At 43.5% G+C, this 15,287-nt stretch overlaps 1 protein-coding gene across 4 annotated transcripts in view; it reads right to left on the reverse strand.

The window, feature by feature from the left end:
• The window catches only part of ccdc180 (coiled-coil domain containing 180), a 58,680-nt gene extending 45,870 nt beyond the window's left edge, over positions 1–12,810 (reverse strand). For 3 of the 4 annotated variants that reach the window (XM_020595161.1, XM_020595159.1, XM_020595158.1), the window contains exons 1-10: positions 12,327–12,810; positions 10,068–10,165; positions 9,337–9,395; positions 7,024–7,133; positions 6,817–6,936; positions 6,347–6,457; positions 5,002–5,097; positions 4,761–4,924; positions 4,507–4,611; positions 2,838–2,917 (exon numbers count right to left, since the gene is read on the reverse strand). In XM_020595161.1, coding sequence (XP_020450817.1) covers positions 2,838–2,917; positions 4,507–4,611; positions 4,761–4,924; positions 5,002–5,097; positions 6,347–6,457; positions 6,817–6,936; positions 7,024–7,133; positions 9,337–9,395; positions 10,068–10,165; positions 12,327–12,386 — 1,003 coding nt within the window. In that variant the 5' untranslated portion in view covers positions 12,387–12,810. The remainder of the gene's footprint in view (positions 1–2,837; positions 2,918–4,506; positions 4,612–4,760; positions 4,925–5,001; positions 5,098–6,346; positions 6,458–6,816; positions 6,937–7,023; positions 7,134–9,336; positions 9,396–10,067; positions 10,166–12,326) is intronic. The other variant, XM_020595160.1, reaches the window with a different exon arrangement.
• Positions 12,811–15,287: the final 2,477 nt, after the last annotated feature.

Consider the following 15,287-nt stretch of genomic DNA (forward strand, 5'->3'; position numbering starts at 1 on the left):
GGAGAAGATCACCAGGACTCCACTGCCCTCTCTGCAGAGCATTTACCACCGCAGGGTGCGTAGAGAAGCTGCCTCCACCCTCAAAGATCCAACACACCCCCAGCACGGAGGTTCAGAAGTGTGAAATGCAGGACCACTAGACTGAAAAACTCTCTTTCTTTCCCTCTGCCATCAGACTCCTAAACAGCTGAGGAGTTTATACATACTCTCAAATAGACTACTTTGTTTTGGATAATACTTTGATTTCGGAGGTTAATTACTTTTTTGACAACAGTCCTTTCTGACTCCTTTGAAACTGGGGCCCTTCCTCCCACCTTGAATCAAGCATGTATCTCATTGCTGCTTAAAAAAGACAAAGATCCTTTGGATTGTGCTTCTTACAGAGCCATCTCTTTACTAAATTGTGATGTTAAGATTCTAGCCAGAGTGCTGGCTTCGAGACTGGAAGATGTTCTCCCTGATATTATCTCCCCTGATCAGACGGGCTTCATAAAGAATCGACATCCATTCTTTAACATTCGTCGCCTGCTCAATATAATTCACTCTCCATACCACTCGACTCAGGAATGTGTAGTTTCTCTAGATGCTGAGAAGGCATTCGATAGAGTGGAATGGGATTACCTCTTCTCTGCCTTGGATAAATTTGGATTTGGCCCTAACTTCCTCTCATGGATTAAATTATTATATAATGCACCCTCTGCTGTAGTGCTAACCAACGAAGTGTCCTCCCGTCCATTTAATCTGCAGCACGGAACCAGGCAGGGTTGCCCTTTAAGCCTGTTATTATTTACCCTAGCCATTGAACCACTGGCAATCGCCTTACACGAGTGTCAGCAAATTGCCGGAATCGCGCGTGGTGGGCTCACACATAAAGTTGCGCTATATGCTGATGATCTATTGCTTTTCATTTCTGAGCCTCAGACTTCCTTGCCCTCAGCTTTGACTGAGGACTTTGGTAAATTCTCGGGCTATAAACTCAATTTAGATAAAAGCGAACTCTTCCCAGTCAATGTGGCAGATGGGTAGTCGCCATACGCTAACATACAAATTCACATATCTTGGTGTTTGCATGGGCAGTCGCCATACGCTAACATACCTCTGAAGATAGTAAAAAACTAATTCACATATCTTGGTGTTTGCATCACCCGCCAATACAAACAGCTCTTTCAATATAACTTTGGTATGCTCTTAGAACGAACCAAGAAAGATCTTTCAAAGTGGTCACCTTTAAGATTATCATTTATTGGGAGAATCAATTCTATTAAGATGACTGTCCTCCCAAAATTTCTTTACCTTTTTCAGAGTTTACCTGTCTTCATTCCTTTGTCCTTTTTCAAATCCTTAGACTCTATCATTTCTACTTTTATTTGGAATGGCAAACGTCCAAGGTTGAGGAAAGCGCACCTTCAAAAATCCAGGTGTCATGGTGGGATGTCTTTGCCCAATTTTAAGTTTTATTACTGGGCAGCAAATATACGTAATATATTGTACTGGTGGCATTACCATTCGCAACCCTGTAAACCACCCTGGGTAGATTTGGAGGTGCATGCTCACGATAAACTTTCTCTTCCGGCTCTTCTTGCATCTAGGCTGGATTTGGTTTCATACTCTATTGCCAATTGCTCAGTGGTGAGACATTCACTGCGGATCTGGACTCAATTTAGGAGGTCGTTTGGTTTTGGGGGTCCGTCTCTTTTAAGCCCCATTTTTCACAATCACCTTTTTCTGCCTGCAATGCAGGATATCACCTTTGGGAACTGGTCTGATAAGGGGATAACATGTTTTAGGGATTTATTTATAGACAATGTATTTGCATCCTTTGACCAGCTAATGTCACACTACGGGCTGGTTAAATTTGATTTTTTTTTAGAGTCCTGCAAATAAGACACTACGTCAGATCTCTTCTGACTGACTTTCCTGTTTTACCCTCTGGGAATCCTTTGGACCTCTTCCTTTCCTGCAATGTGTTAATTAAAGGTTCAATTTCAAGGCTGTATAATCTACTTTTGAATCAGTCACCCTCCTTTGCACATAACATTATGAGGGCCTGGGAAGTGGACCTTGGTAGTTTGATCTCGGATGATCTATGGGACGACGTTCTTAAACAGGTCCACTCGTCATCAGTATGTGCCCGGCACTCCCTAATTCAATTTAAAGTGGTACACAGGGCCTAGCTCTTTGTGTAATAGATGTCAAGGAGCCGAAGGCACTTTACTTCACATGTTTTGGACTTGCCCTGCTCTAGAACATTTCTGGTGGTCAATATTTGACTCTCTAACTACGGTTCTCCAGCATAGATTAGAACCAATCCCACAGGTGGCACTGTTTGGGGTTGCCCCAGAAGAACCGCAGTTATCTCTACCAAAGCGTAAAATTATAGCTTTTTCCTCTCTGCTGGCACCTAGAGCTTGGCACGTAGAGCTATCCTGTTAAAATGGAAAGAACCTCGTCCCCCCACCCATGCTCAATGGATAAGAGAGACTATGTCCTGCCTCTATTTAGAAAAAATTAGGTTTTCATTAAGAGGGTCAGAGAAGCAATTCTTTAAGGTGTGGCAGCCATTTCTTGATTACGTTAATAGCCTTTGATAGCTTGTAAATACTTTCATGGTATTGATGATGCTCACGGTGGTATATGTTATTTAAAACCATACTTGTGTGTATGTGACTTTCTCTAAGGCCTACATGTGCAATTGTGTATCTGTTTATGGCTGTTTAATGTGAGTGCTGCTTGGTTAGTTAATGGTAGGGGTCAGGGGTTTGTTTTGTTGTTGTTCTTGCTTGAAATTCTGAAAATCAATAAAAAACATAAAATACGAGAAAAACAATGACAGTTACCGATCTGTTGATTGACAGCTGCCAGCTGGTTGAACCAATCAGAGACCAAAGCAGTAGAGCAGGTGGGCGGGACCAGGGAGCTGAAACACAGACAGGATGTGACTGGATGACAGCGCTGAGGGGCAGACACCGGAGGGAGGATCCTCCAGCCGACAACACACAGTGAAAAGAAAAGTGAAGTTGAGCAGCTCTGGACACTTTGAGCCTGATTTTAGCATCTGATCCCTCACGCTGACTAATTCTACTCAATATGAAAGACTGGTGGCTGACTGACGCTCAGGACAGCTGATTATCGCATGATCAGTATGGCAGGTCAGAAATATTAGCAACTCCATGGTCAGATCCATCATGCTGCTGCTGCTGCTGCTGCTGTGAACTAAAGGCGGGAACACACTTGAGAGCTGTTTCCAGTAACCTGTGCAGATGTTTCGTCCACGACCATTGAGAAGGAGCACACACCGGCTCTGTGGACAATGTAGTGCAAAAATCCAACTACACTGCTCTTATTAGAAATCCTTATTTGTTGTAATTAAATGCTAGCAGTCATGAGTCTTATGACTGTCGGGGGACAAGCAGCTGAGATGTTCCCGGGCCGGGCGTCACTGTTTTCCTGCCTTTCTGCTGTTTGCGTAGTTGTCTCTTTTATTGTGTCATAAATGCTTATTGCATTGTAAATATCTTAAGGGAAGGGAGACACCATTTACTGTAGTTACAAGCGGGAGGTGACACTCCGTCCAGCCATCTGTGCTGATTTGGTACAACCTGGGGTGTGAAGGAAGAGACAGGCATTTGGTCGGAAGGATCTTGCTGAAGGTTGGATGTCCATTTACGAATGTATCAGTGAATCCAAAAAGACACCTCTTGCTCACAAGTCCTTTGATCACAGAAATTCCCATGACAGACAGCACCCTGAGCCAGTGTCTGCAAAACGAGATCACACCAATTCTTGTACCAAAACAAACACAGACGCCCAAATCCAGCTCGCACTGTCCACATCTAGCCATAGGTCACAGTCCAGTTTGTGCTGAAAAGGACAAAAAAGAGGAAAGAGGAGCAGGGTGTGGGTGAAATCCTGGATGGAGAGGGCAGTGTGCACAGAGTCTACTATCAGTCCTGCTGACTGGATGTTGTAGAGGCGTCATTCTCCTGCACAGTTTCAGCTATCCAGTGCACGTTCACACCACCGCTTTTTGGTCATCAGTCTTGAATGTTTACCTGTTGTGTACCAAATGACATCAACAGTCGCATTGGTCAGTCGCAAATATTAAAAATGTTTAAAAAATATTTCTGAGGACAACTGGCGATGACTGGATCTGAAAACTGAAGATTAGAGTCTTCACCTGTCGCACACTACACCATCTTATCTGACGACTGTCAAAGACTGGGTCCAACTGGATATGATCGGTCGTTCATTATCAGCTCAGCAGTTGTTGAGTGTGTCCCCACCTTCAGTGAAGCTTATTTTAGTTTCACTGGTTCTCCTTGTTACTTCCATACCCAGCTCATGGGTCGTTCATTACAAAAGCTGTAAGTAAAGGCCAATTGAAATGTGTAGTGTGACTTAATGAGCCTGTAACAGCTGGAGAAAACAGTGAGGTGGAGGCGAGGGTGGGTGGAATCACTGTGACAAAGTGGACCAATGAGAAGACAGAGTCTGTGTTGCTGTTACCACGTTTTATAGACAAGATCCCGACGCTGTTCAGTCAAATTTCTCTGAGTCTGTTTCTTCTGAACTGAGATCTGCTGTTGCCGCCCATCACTGCTGCAGACACTCCTGCAACACAAGCACTGCTGATCCTGGATTTGTTGGTGCAAATACTAGTGATACAGCTGCTAAAAACTGCAGTATAAGCAGCATTTATACTGATACTACTGCTGAGACGGTGTTCCCCGGACCTGTCTGTACCCTGGTTCTCCACCCACCTGAAGCGGTCTATGACCTCTTTGACTCTGCTTGCTCTCCAGCGGCTCAGACAGTCCTCCCAGCGCAGACGGAGAAGTGACTCCTGGTGCAGGTTGTCCTCCTGGAGCAGCAGCAGCAGTCGACCCGTGCTGCGACGGTTTGCCAGCAGAGACTGATTCAGCATCTGACACAAACAAAGGAGAAGTGTGACATCGGTGTGTGGATGTCAGGGGTCAGAGGTCACTGCCATCTGAGCATTACCGTGGCCTCGGTGTGGATCCGTCGGTGGACATCAGCTGGAAGCAGAAAGCTGATCTCTTCCAGCAGGTGACAGTACTTCCTGAGCACAGCTCTGATCTGCACACATAGAGCAGCATTTCAGAACTGATCCTGGGTCTGGGTCCATTCCCTTATGGACGTGTGTCAGTGTCACACCTGGAGAGTTCATTTTTAATTCGACCAGAAAAAGACTTTTAAAAGTCATCTTGTTTTCTTTTAATTTTCCCTCGTCCATGCATTTGTTACTTCCAGGCTGGACTACTGTAACTCTTTACTATCAGGATGTCCCAATAGTTCCATAAAAAGCCTCCAGTTAATCCAAAATGCTGCAGCCAGAGTACTGACAGGAACTAGCAAGAGAGATCATATTTCTCCCATATTAGCTTCTCTCCACTGGCTCCCTGTAAAATTCAGAATAGAATTTAAAATCCTTCTCCTAACATACAAAGCCCTTAATGACAAGGCTCCATCATATCTTAAAGACCTCGTAGAGCCTTATCATCCTAACAGAGCACTTCGCTCTCAGAGTGCAGGTCTACTTGTGGTTCCTAGAGTCCACTGGATCAGGTGACCCTGAGCCTTCCCTTAGTTATGCTGCTATAGGCCTAGGCTGCTGGGGGGCCCCATGATGAGAGTTTCTCTCCTCTCCTCTCCTCTCTCCCTATGCTTCTATATGCCAACATTACACTTTACTAACTTTGTGTCTCCTCTCTCCTGTAGTGTGTCCTCTCTCTCTCCCTGTACCTTTCTACAGGTTGCCCTGGCTCTGGAGCTCTATGTTTCTGATGAGCAGTCACCAGCCACATCAACCTGACCAGTGTTTGATTATTTGTTGTGTCTTGTTGGGCCTAGGCTGCTGGGGGGGGCATGATGCTCTGAGCTCCTCCCCTCTCCTCTCCCCCATCCTCTAGCCTCCCCTCTTTCCTCTCTCCTCTCCTCTCCCTTCCCGAGGGACTGAGTGAATACATCCACTACGCATGGCACTGCCCTGAAATAAGATTTAATCTGTTTGAAATTCATATGTGACGATCAAGGTTGACTTGTGGAGGCCCGCCTCAAATAAATCAATGTACGGGAAACCTGCAACGTGTGTAAATTAAGTGATTTTTCTTATTCATCATGTTTCAAGCAGTCTTTTGCGATGATTTTATTGTGCATGTTCATATCGCGGTGACAATGAAAATACGAGTTATGGGTCAGCCCTACACTGTGCAGGATTCTGGTCTCCTCTTCACTGGACAACAGGGCTACAGCCAGCGTGAGCGGCATGTTGAGGCTCTGTATAAATCCTGAACAAACCCCTGATGAAGTTTAAAGTCAGTCTGACCTTGTCCGTGCGCTGACTCTCAGACTCAGTCAGTTTGTTGTTCAGCTCCAGGATCCTGATCTTCTTCAGTTTCACCTCCTCCTCCACCTGCTCCCACAGACCGCGCACCTCCTGCAGAGGAGAGAAACAGCTACTAAACCTTAAGGAGAGACTGTTTGGCCAACTGCTGTTTCCAAGGTCATGAGTCAAGTTTTTTTTTTACTCAAATTTATTATTTTCCATATTATTTTACTTATAATTACAGAACACAAAATAGGTGTGCCAGCGGGTACATCTCAAGTCTCTTATGAGCACCGACATTTCCCTCACTTGCTTCTTTTCCTCGTGTCTTAGTCCCACCCACATAAGATGTGAGGAGAGAAGAATCAAGGAAACATTACTAATGACATGAGACATTTCATCCAATCCTGTGTTTCATGTTTGTGATCACATGTCACTCTTAGGACTCTGGATCTGGGTTTCATGTGTACCTGCAAACTGACATGACCCAGCTGCTCCATTCTGTCTTTCAGGATGTCCAATCTGAGGTCCACCTCCGTCAGAGAGGACAACAGCTCCTGATTGATGGTCCTCACCTGAGCCTCACACACCTGACAGGACAAAATGTCAGTCACTACAAATTAGTTAGGTGTAGAGTGTATACCTCCTCGGGTGTACTACATCAGTATATGTTCTACCTGAGCAAGTTCTGTCAGTTCTGTATCCAGCTGTTTCAGAGTTTCTTTATGTTTTTTGCCTTTTTTCTCTGTCAGACGTTCGATGATGTCAGAGCACGGACGATTGACCACTGAAAGAGAGCAGACGACAGGTGATAGGTTGTGCAAACTTTTATTCCTCTACCTCAGTTTGTGGTACTTTCATTTCAACATTTTAAATCCCCCATTGCTGCTCATTGTGCTTGTTTCCAGCCATTTACTGTTTAATCTTGGGTACCTCTAGATTAGCTTGGCACACCTCATAACTCCTGTGAGGTCCGCTCGGCGCGACCTGCCTCTCTTCCTCCTTTCTCTCCCCTGCTCTCTTATCCCACGGGCTCAGCGACACAGCTGTCACATTTGCCTGTTGATTGACTCCTGGGCGTGGTGCACAGCTGACGCTCGTCTCCACTAATTCAACCACTCTTACATAAACCCCTGGCAGACGCTCCTTTGTCATTGGAGCATTATATGTGTTATCGAGACATTATGTAATTTCAACACTGACAGTTTCCTGTGCAGTTGATTTCTTAATTTTTTCGATACATGTGTTCAGCTGTATGTAATGTGATTTCAACACAGACAGTTCCTGTGCTATTGATTTCAGCTCCATAGGTATCTGACAGCGAGCGCAATAACGACCGCAACACCTGCCCTGTCTTCTCCTTCCTGTCCCTTCTGTCATCGCACCTGTAGCCGTTCTCCTGTCTGCTCACCTGCCTTGGTTGTCTACTCACCTGTCCGTCCTGGTCCTCTGACTCTCCTGGTTCCTGCAGTCCTCCTGTCTTCTCACCTGCCCGTCCTGGTCTCCTCAGCCACCACTGCTCTAGCAGGTTATGGACTATACATATACTCGGTAACTTTGTTTTTGCGTTCTTAATAAATCAATTTTTTTCACTAGCACCTGGGTTTGCACCTTGAGTCCTCCCTTTTTGTTCTCCCTCACCCCCTTGGTGAGGGGACTCAACCATAACAACTCCAAATAGTTTATAACTATTTCAGAATCAGAGCCAAAAAGCCTCTTCTTTAAAATGAGGACAATTTGTGAACATGCACAACTCCTGCTCCTGGTGTTGTCGCAAGTGGGGTTAGAGAGTTAGGGTTAATGTGAATGTCTCCTCCATAGATAGGTAAACAATGGTATATGCACCAAAGAGATGTGTAACACTCTAAACAAACCACGTAACTGAGAAACCCCATATTTTAACTGGCATAATGCAGACACAGTAACTTCTCCAGTAAAGTCTCTCTAACATTACAGAAACAAGGCATTAACAGACGCACAACCTGTGTTTGTTACATTTACTGTTAAGTCCCACCGAGTAGTGGAAACATTGCCCCCTTTCAAGTAGCTCCAAGGCTGGTAAATCCAACCGGTGGTCACTGCGTCTTACACGACCGCATACAGTCCCAAAGTAGTGAAACTAATTCCAACAGGTAGCGTAGCGCAGACAATAACATCATGGGTCATTAATCTGCTGGTTAACCAGCAACACATCACCTGCTGCAGACACACTGGCCTCAAGCAGTTAGAACAAACAGGTACTGAGCTCTGGGGCAATCCAGCGTTGATCAGCTGATCACTAACCATGGTGGGGGATTCACTGGCGGCTGCTTGTAGTTTAGACCCGGTCAGGTAAAACAGTGAGTCCCTGTACAGGAACATTCCCGGACATGCAGTAACCTCAGGCCCTGTGTTTGTCTCCACATCCTCTGGTCACAGTGCAGCAGGAGGGAAAATATATCCACAAAACCAGGCGCAGTCGAAAAATTCTTTTACAATGGCACCGGTGGATGTCAGACAAGCTCAGATGAACACGCAACAGCCTGGAGATTATGACCATTGAAGGAAATCCTTAAACTATCACGTAATACTTTATCTTGTTAGAGAAAAAGTCTCAGGAGCGAGAGTTGGTGAGACATGTATAAACCGAGTTGCTTCTGCATAGAAATACTAGAAAATACGTTCACCTAATCTTTTAGCTTTAGGTCACATCTAAGATGATCATTCGCTGTTGTAACATTGTAGATAAGTCAAAAAACAAGGAAAAGTGTCCTGGGCTCTTTAAACATTTTCAGTGTCACTAAAAATATAAGATTTTATTCCATTCAGAAAATGCTGACAGAGGCTGTTACTGTCAGACTGCTGCTGCCTGTCATGTTACCACCAACACTAATCTATCAAAGTAACTGCTGTAAGTACAGTGTGCATGTCTAATACACATGTAAGTGAATGCACCATGGCCTCCTCTACAAACACCCATTTGATTCAAAATGATTCAAACTGATACAAACCCACAGTGTCAGGAAGTCTGAGGACATCATAAGCATCAGCATCCAGCGGGTGCCCCCTGCTGGAGGACAAACACAACAACCTGAGAGACAAGCAAACATCTCCCTCTATGCTGAGACAGAATGTGGGTTTCCATCCAAATGTAGCACAAAGTTTAACTAAATTTGGAGAAAATCTACAAAACGAAAGTTGAATGAATGTATGTGTCTACCTCCTCCTGCTGTGAGTGTCTGCGCTGACTGGGCGATGGAGATAAACAGCAGGCTATAATGTTACTACACTCTTTTGCTGCTAACATGCTGCTGACCTGATTAGGTCCCATACATCCCTTTTTATTCGCTCATTGTTTTATAGTGACTTATATGATTGTGTGTTATGTAAATAATGTGCCTTTCTTTTAAGCCGAGAGCTGCTGGAAAAAATTTTGTTGTGCTATGCATAATGACAATAAAGATTCTTGACTCCTGTGTTAATGTGAGGAAGCTTACACCCTCCTCATCGCTCCACACACATCTGAGGGTAGAGCCACATGATTCATGGACATCAGCATTTGTTCACTGAAGCCGTTTCATTTGTCACAATTTTATTTTTGGGATATGTTTTTTTTGGGGGGAATTTGAGAAAGTAAATAAAACCAGGTGGATGGAAACTCACCTAGAGACAGAGACAGACAAGGATGTTAAAAAATTAATACACATGTACATGCTAATGGTGAACTGCCCTGTCCGTCTACCTGCTGGCTGCACTGCAGTGTGTGTTGCTGTCCTCTGCCGACAGACAGTTTGTCCTTGTGTCTGTGCGCCCAGTCAGCAGAGACCTGGACAGCTGAACCTACAAAACACAGACCAGACACAGACCTGACTTCCAAGTCTTGAATTTCTTCAATGCAATTAATTCATTTAATAAACAGAAACAGTTCCCGTTGTTCTGAAGGTGTCTCTAACACTCCAACCACCTGGAAGATAAAATGATCACTGTTATCTAAGGTGGCTGTCAGCCCAGTGCCTGCACTGGTGTCCGGGCCCCAACTTGAGAAACTTAAAATGTTTTTTTAAATTGTTAAGTGGCATCAGTAATTTATCATCCATGTGGTTGAAAGAGTCTTTGCTGATTGTGGAAAAACCTTCAGAACGGAGCTGTTTTAAACATGGAGCTTTTATTTTTTTTTTTTTTTTTTTTTATTGAAACAAACACATTAACAAAACAGTACTGAACATGGGAGACAAGACAACAGTTACATGACATTACAAAAGGATATAGAGTGTTAACAAGGTTGTAGTGTGTGAAGTGTGGGTATTTCCAACTTATGCAGTCTATGAAATGCAAGAAAGGGAAAAGGAGAGGAAGTAAATTTTAAAAAAATTACCAATAATAATGACGATAACAGTACTATTAAATAATCAGTTTGTTACATTTCTAGAGGTTGGTGGGAATGTGTGTGTCCTCAGCCCCAGGTATTTGATTCAAGTTGAAATGTGTTAAAAATGGGTTCCATGTGTCATAAAAAGCAGATAAACTATTCTTGTGAGCGGATGTCATTTTCTCCAATGTGATGTATTCTGTCAGAAGGTTGGTCCAGTGGTTTATGTGTAGAGATTTTTTTGATTTCCAGTTTTGAAAGATTGTTTTCTTGGCAATAGCTAGAGAAATGAGGAGTGGGTTTTTATATTTAATTGGTAGGTGGTCGATTTCTATGATATTACAGAGTAAGCAAAGTGATGGAGAAGGAGGGATTCTACAGCCCAAGATGGTGGAGAGTTTCTGCTATCCAGAGGGAATGAACTGGTTGGCAGATCCAAGTAGCATGAAAATAATTGTTGGTGCAATCTAGAGTGCATTGTGAGCAGATGTCTGTGTCGGTAAAACCCATTTTGAACATTTTACTTTCTGTAATATGAGTCCTATAAATGGTCTTGTATTGTATAAGTTGTAAGTTTACATTGCATTTGGAAGGCTGTAGTGGGTTATTGATTACACTAATCTTTGATTTAATTATGGATTTTAGCTGATTGTACTGGAGGAACTGTTCTCTCTGAACTCTGTACTTCTGGATCAGTGTATTAAATGATATGAAGTGGTTATTTTCAAATAGGTGATGTAAGTGAGTGATTCCTTTGTGTTGGAAATAGATAGCGTTATTAAGCAGTTTGAAATCAGGGTTCTGCCAAATTGGAGTGTATCTACATGGTGCAAGTGATGATTTAGTGATTTTGTTTGCTTTCCACCAGGCTGTCTGAGTTGAGTGGATTGTGATGTTCTTACAGTAATTCATTTTCTTAGTAGAGTTTTTGAGAAAAGGAAGGTCTGCAACTGAGTTATTTTTGGAGTCATTTTGCTCTAATTCTATCCATGCACTGTTGTAACCGTCCTTCTGAATCCATTTGATGTGGAAAGTCCAAAACAGCAAAGCTTCAGATGGGAGACAATGAAAAGAAAATCTAACATAAAATGTCAGAGTAACAGCTTCACTGCTTCCTGTCTCTGTGTCTGTAAACTGTGAAAGAATGAACATCAACCTTCCAAAAGATCTTCCTCATTTGGAGTCTTGATGATGATGGTTTCTATCAGTTTCTAACACGTTACTCCAACATCTCTATAAATATTCAGTGTTTGTTAACCCGAAACAGATGCCCGAGCCACCTCAGCTGGCTCCTCTCGATGTGGAGGAGCATCGGTTCTACTCTGAGCTCCTCCCGGGTGACCGAGCTCCTCACCCTATCTGGGTGCGCCCAGCCGCACCGAAAAGATAGCACAGACTTCAGCGGAGAATTCTGAGAAACGAGCACACGCATGGCCGGGATTACGGTCTCGAATCTGATTCCGTGTTTATAAATAACGGTACGTGCCTGCGCACTCTCAAAATGTAGTGCGTGCGCCCAATAATGTTTTGCCGGAGATTCACTTCTGTAGTTTATGACAAACTCATTTCAGTTACAGGACTCCACCTTAACGTGACAATACATTTTGCCGTTCCTCTGGAACCTTGACTCACCTGAGCATCAAACAACTGCCGGTACACTTTACCGTCCGGAACCGTTCTGCTGTCACACATGCTTATGCCAATTAGCCCCCCGTCTGATAGCTAGTCCGGATCTCAAACCGAGCGACCGGTGTTTTCCCGGGCCGGAAATGTAACTCTTCAGCGTTGAGGTGAATCTTCTGGGCGGCGCTCACAAAGTCGGTTATTGCAAGGCTTCTAAATCGATATGAAGTCCGTTAAATTGCCCGTTAATCCGTCGGTACCTGCTTCCCTTCGCTGTCTGAAAGTTTATCTGTCACCGTGACAACGAACGCTATGCAACGGTCAGGGTCCGCGGAGGGAATCGGATATTCTGAAGATACAGAAACGTCTTTTTTTAAAATGTTTTTATTAAACAACAATGAAAATCAATACAAGATTTTTCAGCACAAACTGTTACAACAGATGTATAACTGTGCATTTAGAGCACAACAGGACAAAAGCAGGCAAATAATAACAAGGTGAAAAAGAATAACAGAACCAAACAAGTGAGAACAAAGAAAAGAAAATACAAAGAGTTAAAGCTATTTTGATATAAAATTAAAACGGGATCTCAGACAGGTGGCTGGGTGACAGTTCACAAGAATCATAGCTCCAAATGAATGCCCACGGAGCATCCCCTGCCTGTTCACGTTTCAAACCGATTTTCCCCACCCAGTGACACACCCGCTGAGAAAACAACTCTGGTAAATGGAGACTCCATAGTCAGAACTGTGAAGTTAGAGACACCATCGGCCATAGTCAAATATATTCCTGGGGTGTCTCAGGCTGGTCCACTGGTCCTACCAGATTCATCCAGCAGCAGGTCTGGACTTTAACACACGGATCAAATTATCAGTGGCCTCTGCAGTACGCTACAACAAACACTGCTCCACCTGGATGATATATACAACGCTGCGGGCGGCTTGCACACATCAACAACGCTGCGCTGTAATCACTGTGTCATCACAGGAGATACACAGTGAGAGCAGGGTCCATACACAGACATGTCACATATTGGACATGGTTCCACCGCAGACCAGCCAGCAGTTGGAGATGTTTGCATGAAAAACAAACTTCTAAACACATTGATATGGTAATTTAAGTTATAGGTATTGTCAGCATCTTTGGTGACCGACTCAATTTGAACAACTTAAGGACTAACAAGTGTGTGTGTGTGTGTGCGCGTGTGTGTGTGTGTGTGTGTGTGCGCACTACAAACCTATCCAGGTTGAAGAGTGTGTGCGAATTTCTAACAACAGTCTCCACTCCAAACTCTTGCGCAACCTTGATGATGGCGCCATCCCTATCCTTCCCATAAGGTTCCGGATCATATTCAAATGTTAACCTGGTCACTTTCCATTCCTACAGCAGAGAAAGAAAATCAGGAACCAAGAGAAGGCAGACAGAGAGTTTGTTAGCAAGGCAAGAGCACACTGTGCAGCAGGGCTGAGTGGTACAATTATGTTTGACCCGAACAAAAAACAACACAGTGTCATCCTTCAAGGCAGCTTTTTCGATTTAAGCATTTTTAAACAGCTTAAAAAGCCGACAAACCTTCCGCTCCTGTGTTCATTTTACACAGATGCCAGAATCCCGGTACCAGAGGCGTGATGGTTTTCATGATGTCTAGTGGTCTGTCGTACTTCATGGCCAATTTGAAAACTAAACAAATGGGCTGTTATCTGATTTAGTTTGATATTTCTATAAATTGAAATTAGGAATTAGAGAAGCCTACTATACTGCATCCAGTTTCGGTCTGTGTCTGTTTGAGGACATTCACAAAACATCCTCCCCACAGGGTTGTGAGTTGTAGGTGTGTTTGTTCGTGCTTTAGAATGTAACCAAAGTGAAACAATCACAGAATTACGTTTAAATTCTCAGATTCACTTTGATTTTGCTGATGCTGCTCTCTGAACTCAAATGGCTTTTCTCAAACTGTAAATAAACCCACTCACTGTTTTAATCACACCCTCTATTGTTTGGACATATGGCATCGAAGCCGAACACTTAATAGTTTTTCCTCAAAACCCTCTTCTGTCTGACCATTTTCTAATAACTTTTTGAATTTACATTAATGGATTATACTCTATGTGGGAAACAATTCCACTACAGTAGATGTCTATCAGGCAATGCTGTTACCAAGTTTAAGGAAATAACCTTAACTTAACTCCCACACAAGTCAATAATCTTGTTGATAGTACTGCAGCCTTCCTGCGTAATATACTTGATACCATTGCCCCTCTGAAAAAGAAGGTAGTGAAACAGAGGAGGCTAGCCCCGTGGTACAGCTCACAGCTCCGCTCCCTAAAGCAGGCATCACGAAAAATGGAAAGGAGGTGGCACTCCACTAAGTCAAAAGAGTTTTTCATTGCCTGGAAAAACATATTTAAAAAAACCCTTTGTAGTTTCAGAACTGCATATTATTCATCACTGATAGAGGAAAATAAGAACAACCCCAGGTTTCTTTTCAGCACTGTAGACAGGCCGACAAAGATCCACAGTGCTGTTGAGCTTAACATTGCCTTAGATCTCAGCAGCAATGACTTCATGAGCCTCCAGTACTGCTGTGAGGAATCTTGGACCAGGATATGTTCTTTAAATCACACATAAACCAAGTCTCTAGAACTGCCTTCTTTCACCTGTGCAATATTGACAAAATCAGGAGCATTCTGTCTGAAAGTGATGCTGAAAAACTGGTCCATGCATTTGTTACTTCCAGGCTGGACTAGTGTAACTCTTTACTGTCAGGATGTCCCAATAATTCCATAAAAAGCCTCCAGTTAATCCAAAATGCTGCAGTCAGAGTACTGACAGGAACTAGCAAGAGAGATCATATCTCTCCAATATTAGCTTCTCTCCACTGGCTCCCTGTAAAATTCAGAATAGAATTTAAAATCCTTCTCCTAACATACAAAGCCCTTAATGACAAGGCTCCATCGTATCTTAAAGACC

Source organism: Monopterus albus, unplaced genomic scaffold (assembly GCF_001952655.1).
Source record: "Monopterus albus unplaced genomic scaffold, M_albus_1.0 scaffold26.1, whole genome shotgun sequence".
Classification (NCBI taxonomy): Eukaryota; Metazoa; Chordata; class Actinopteri; order Synbranchiformes; family Synbranchidae; genus Monopterus; species Monopterus albus.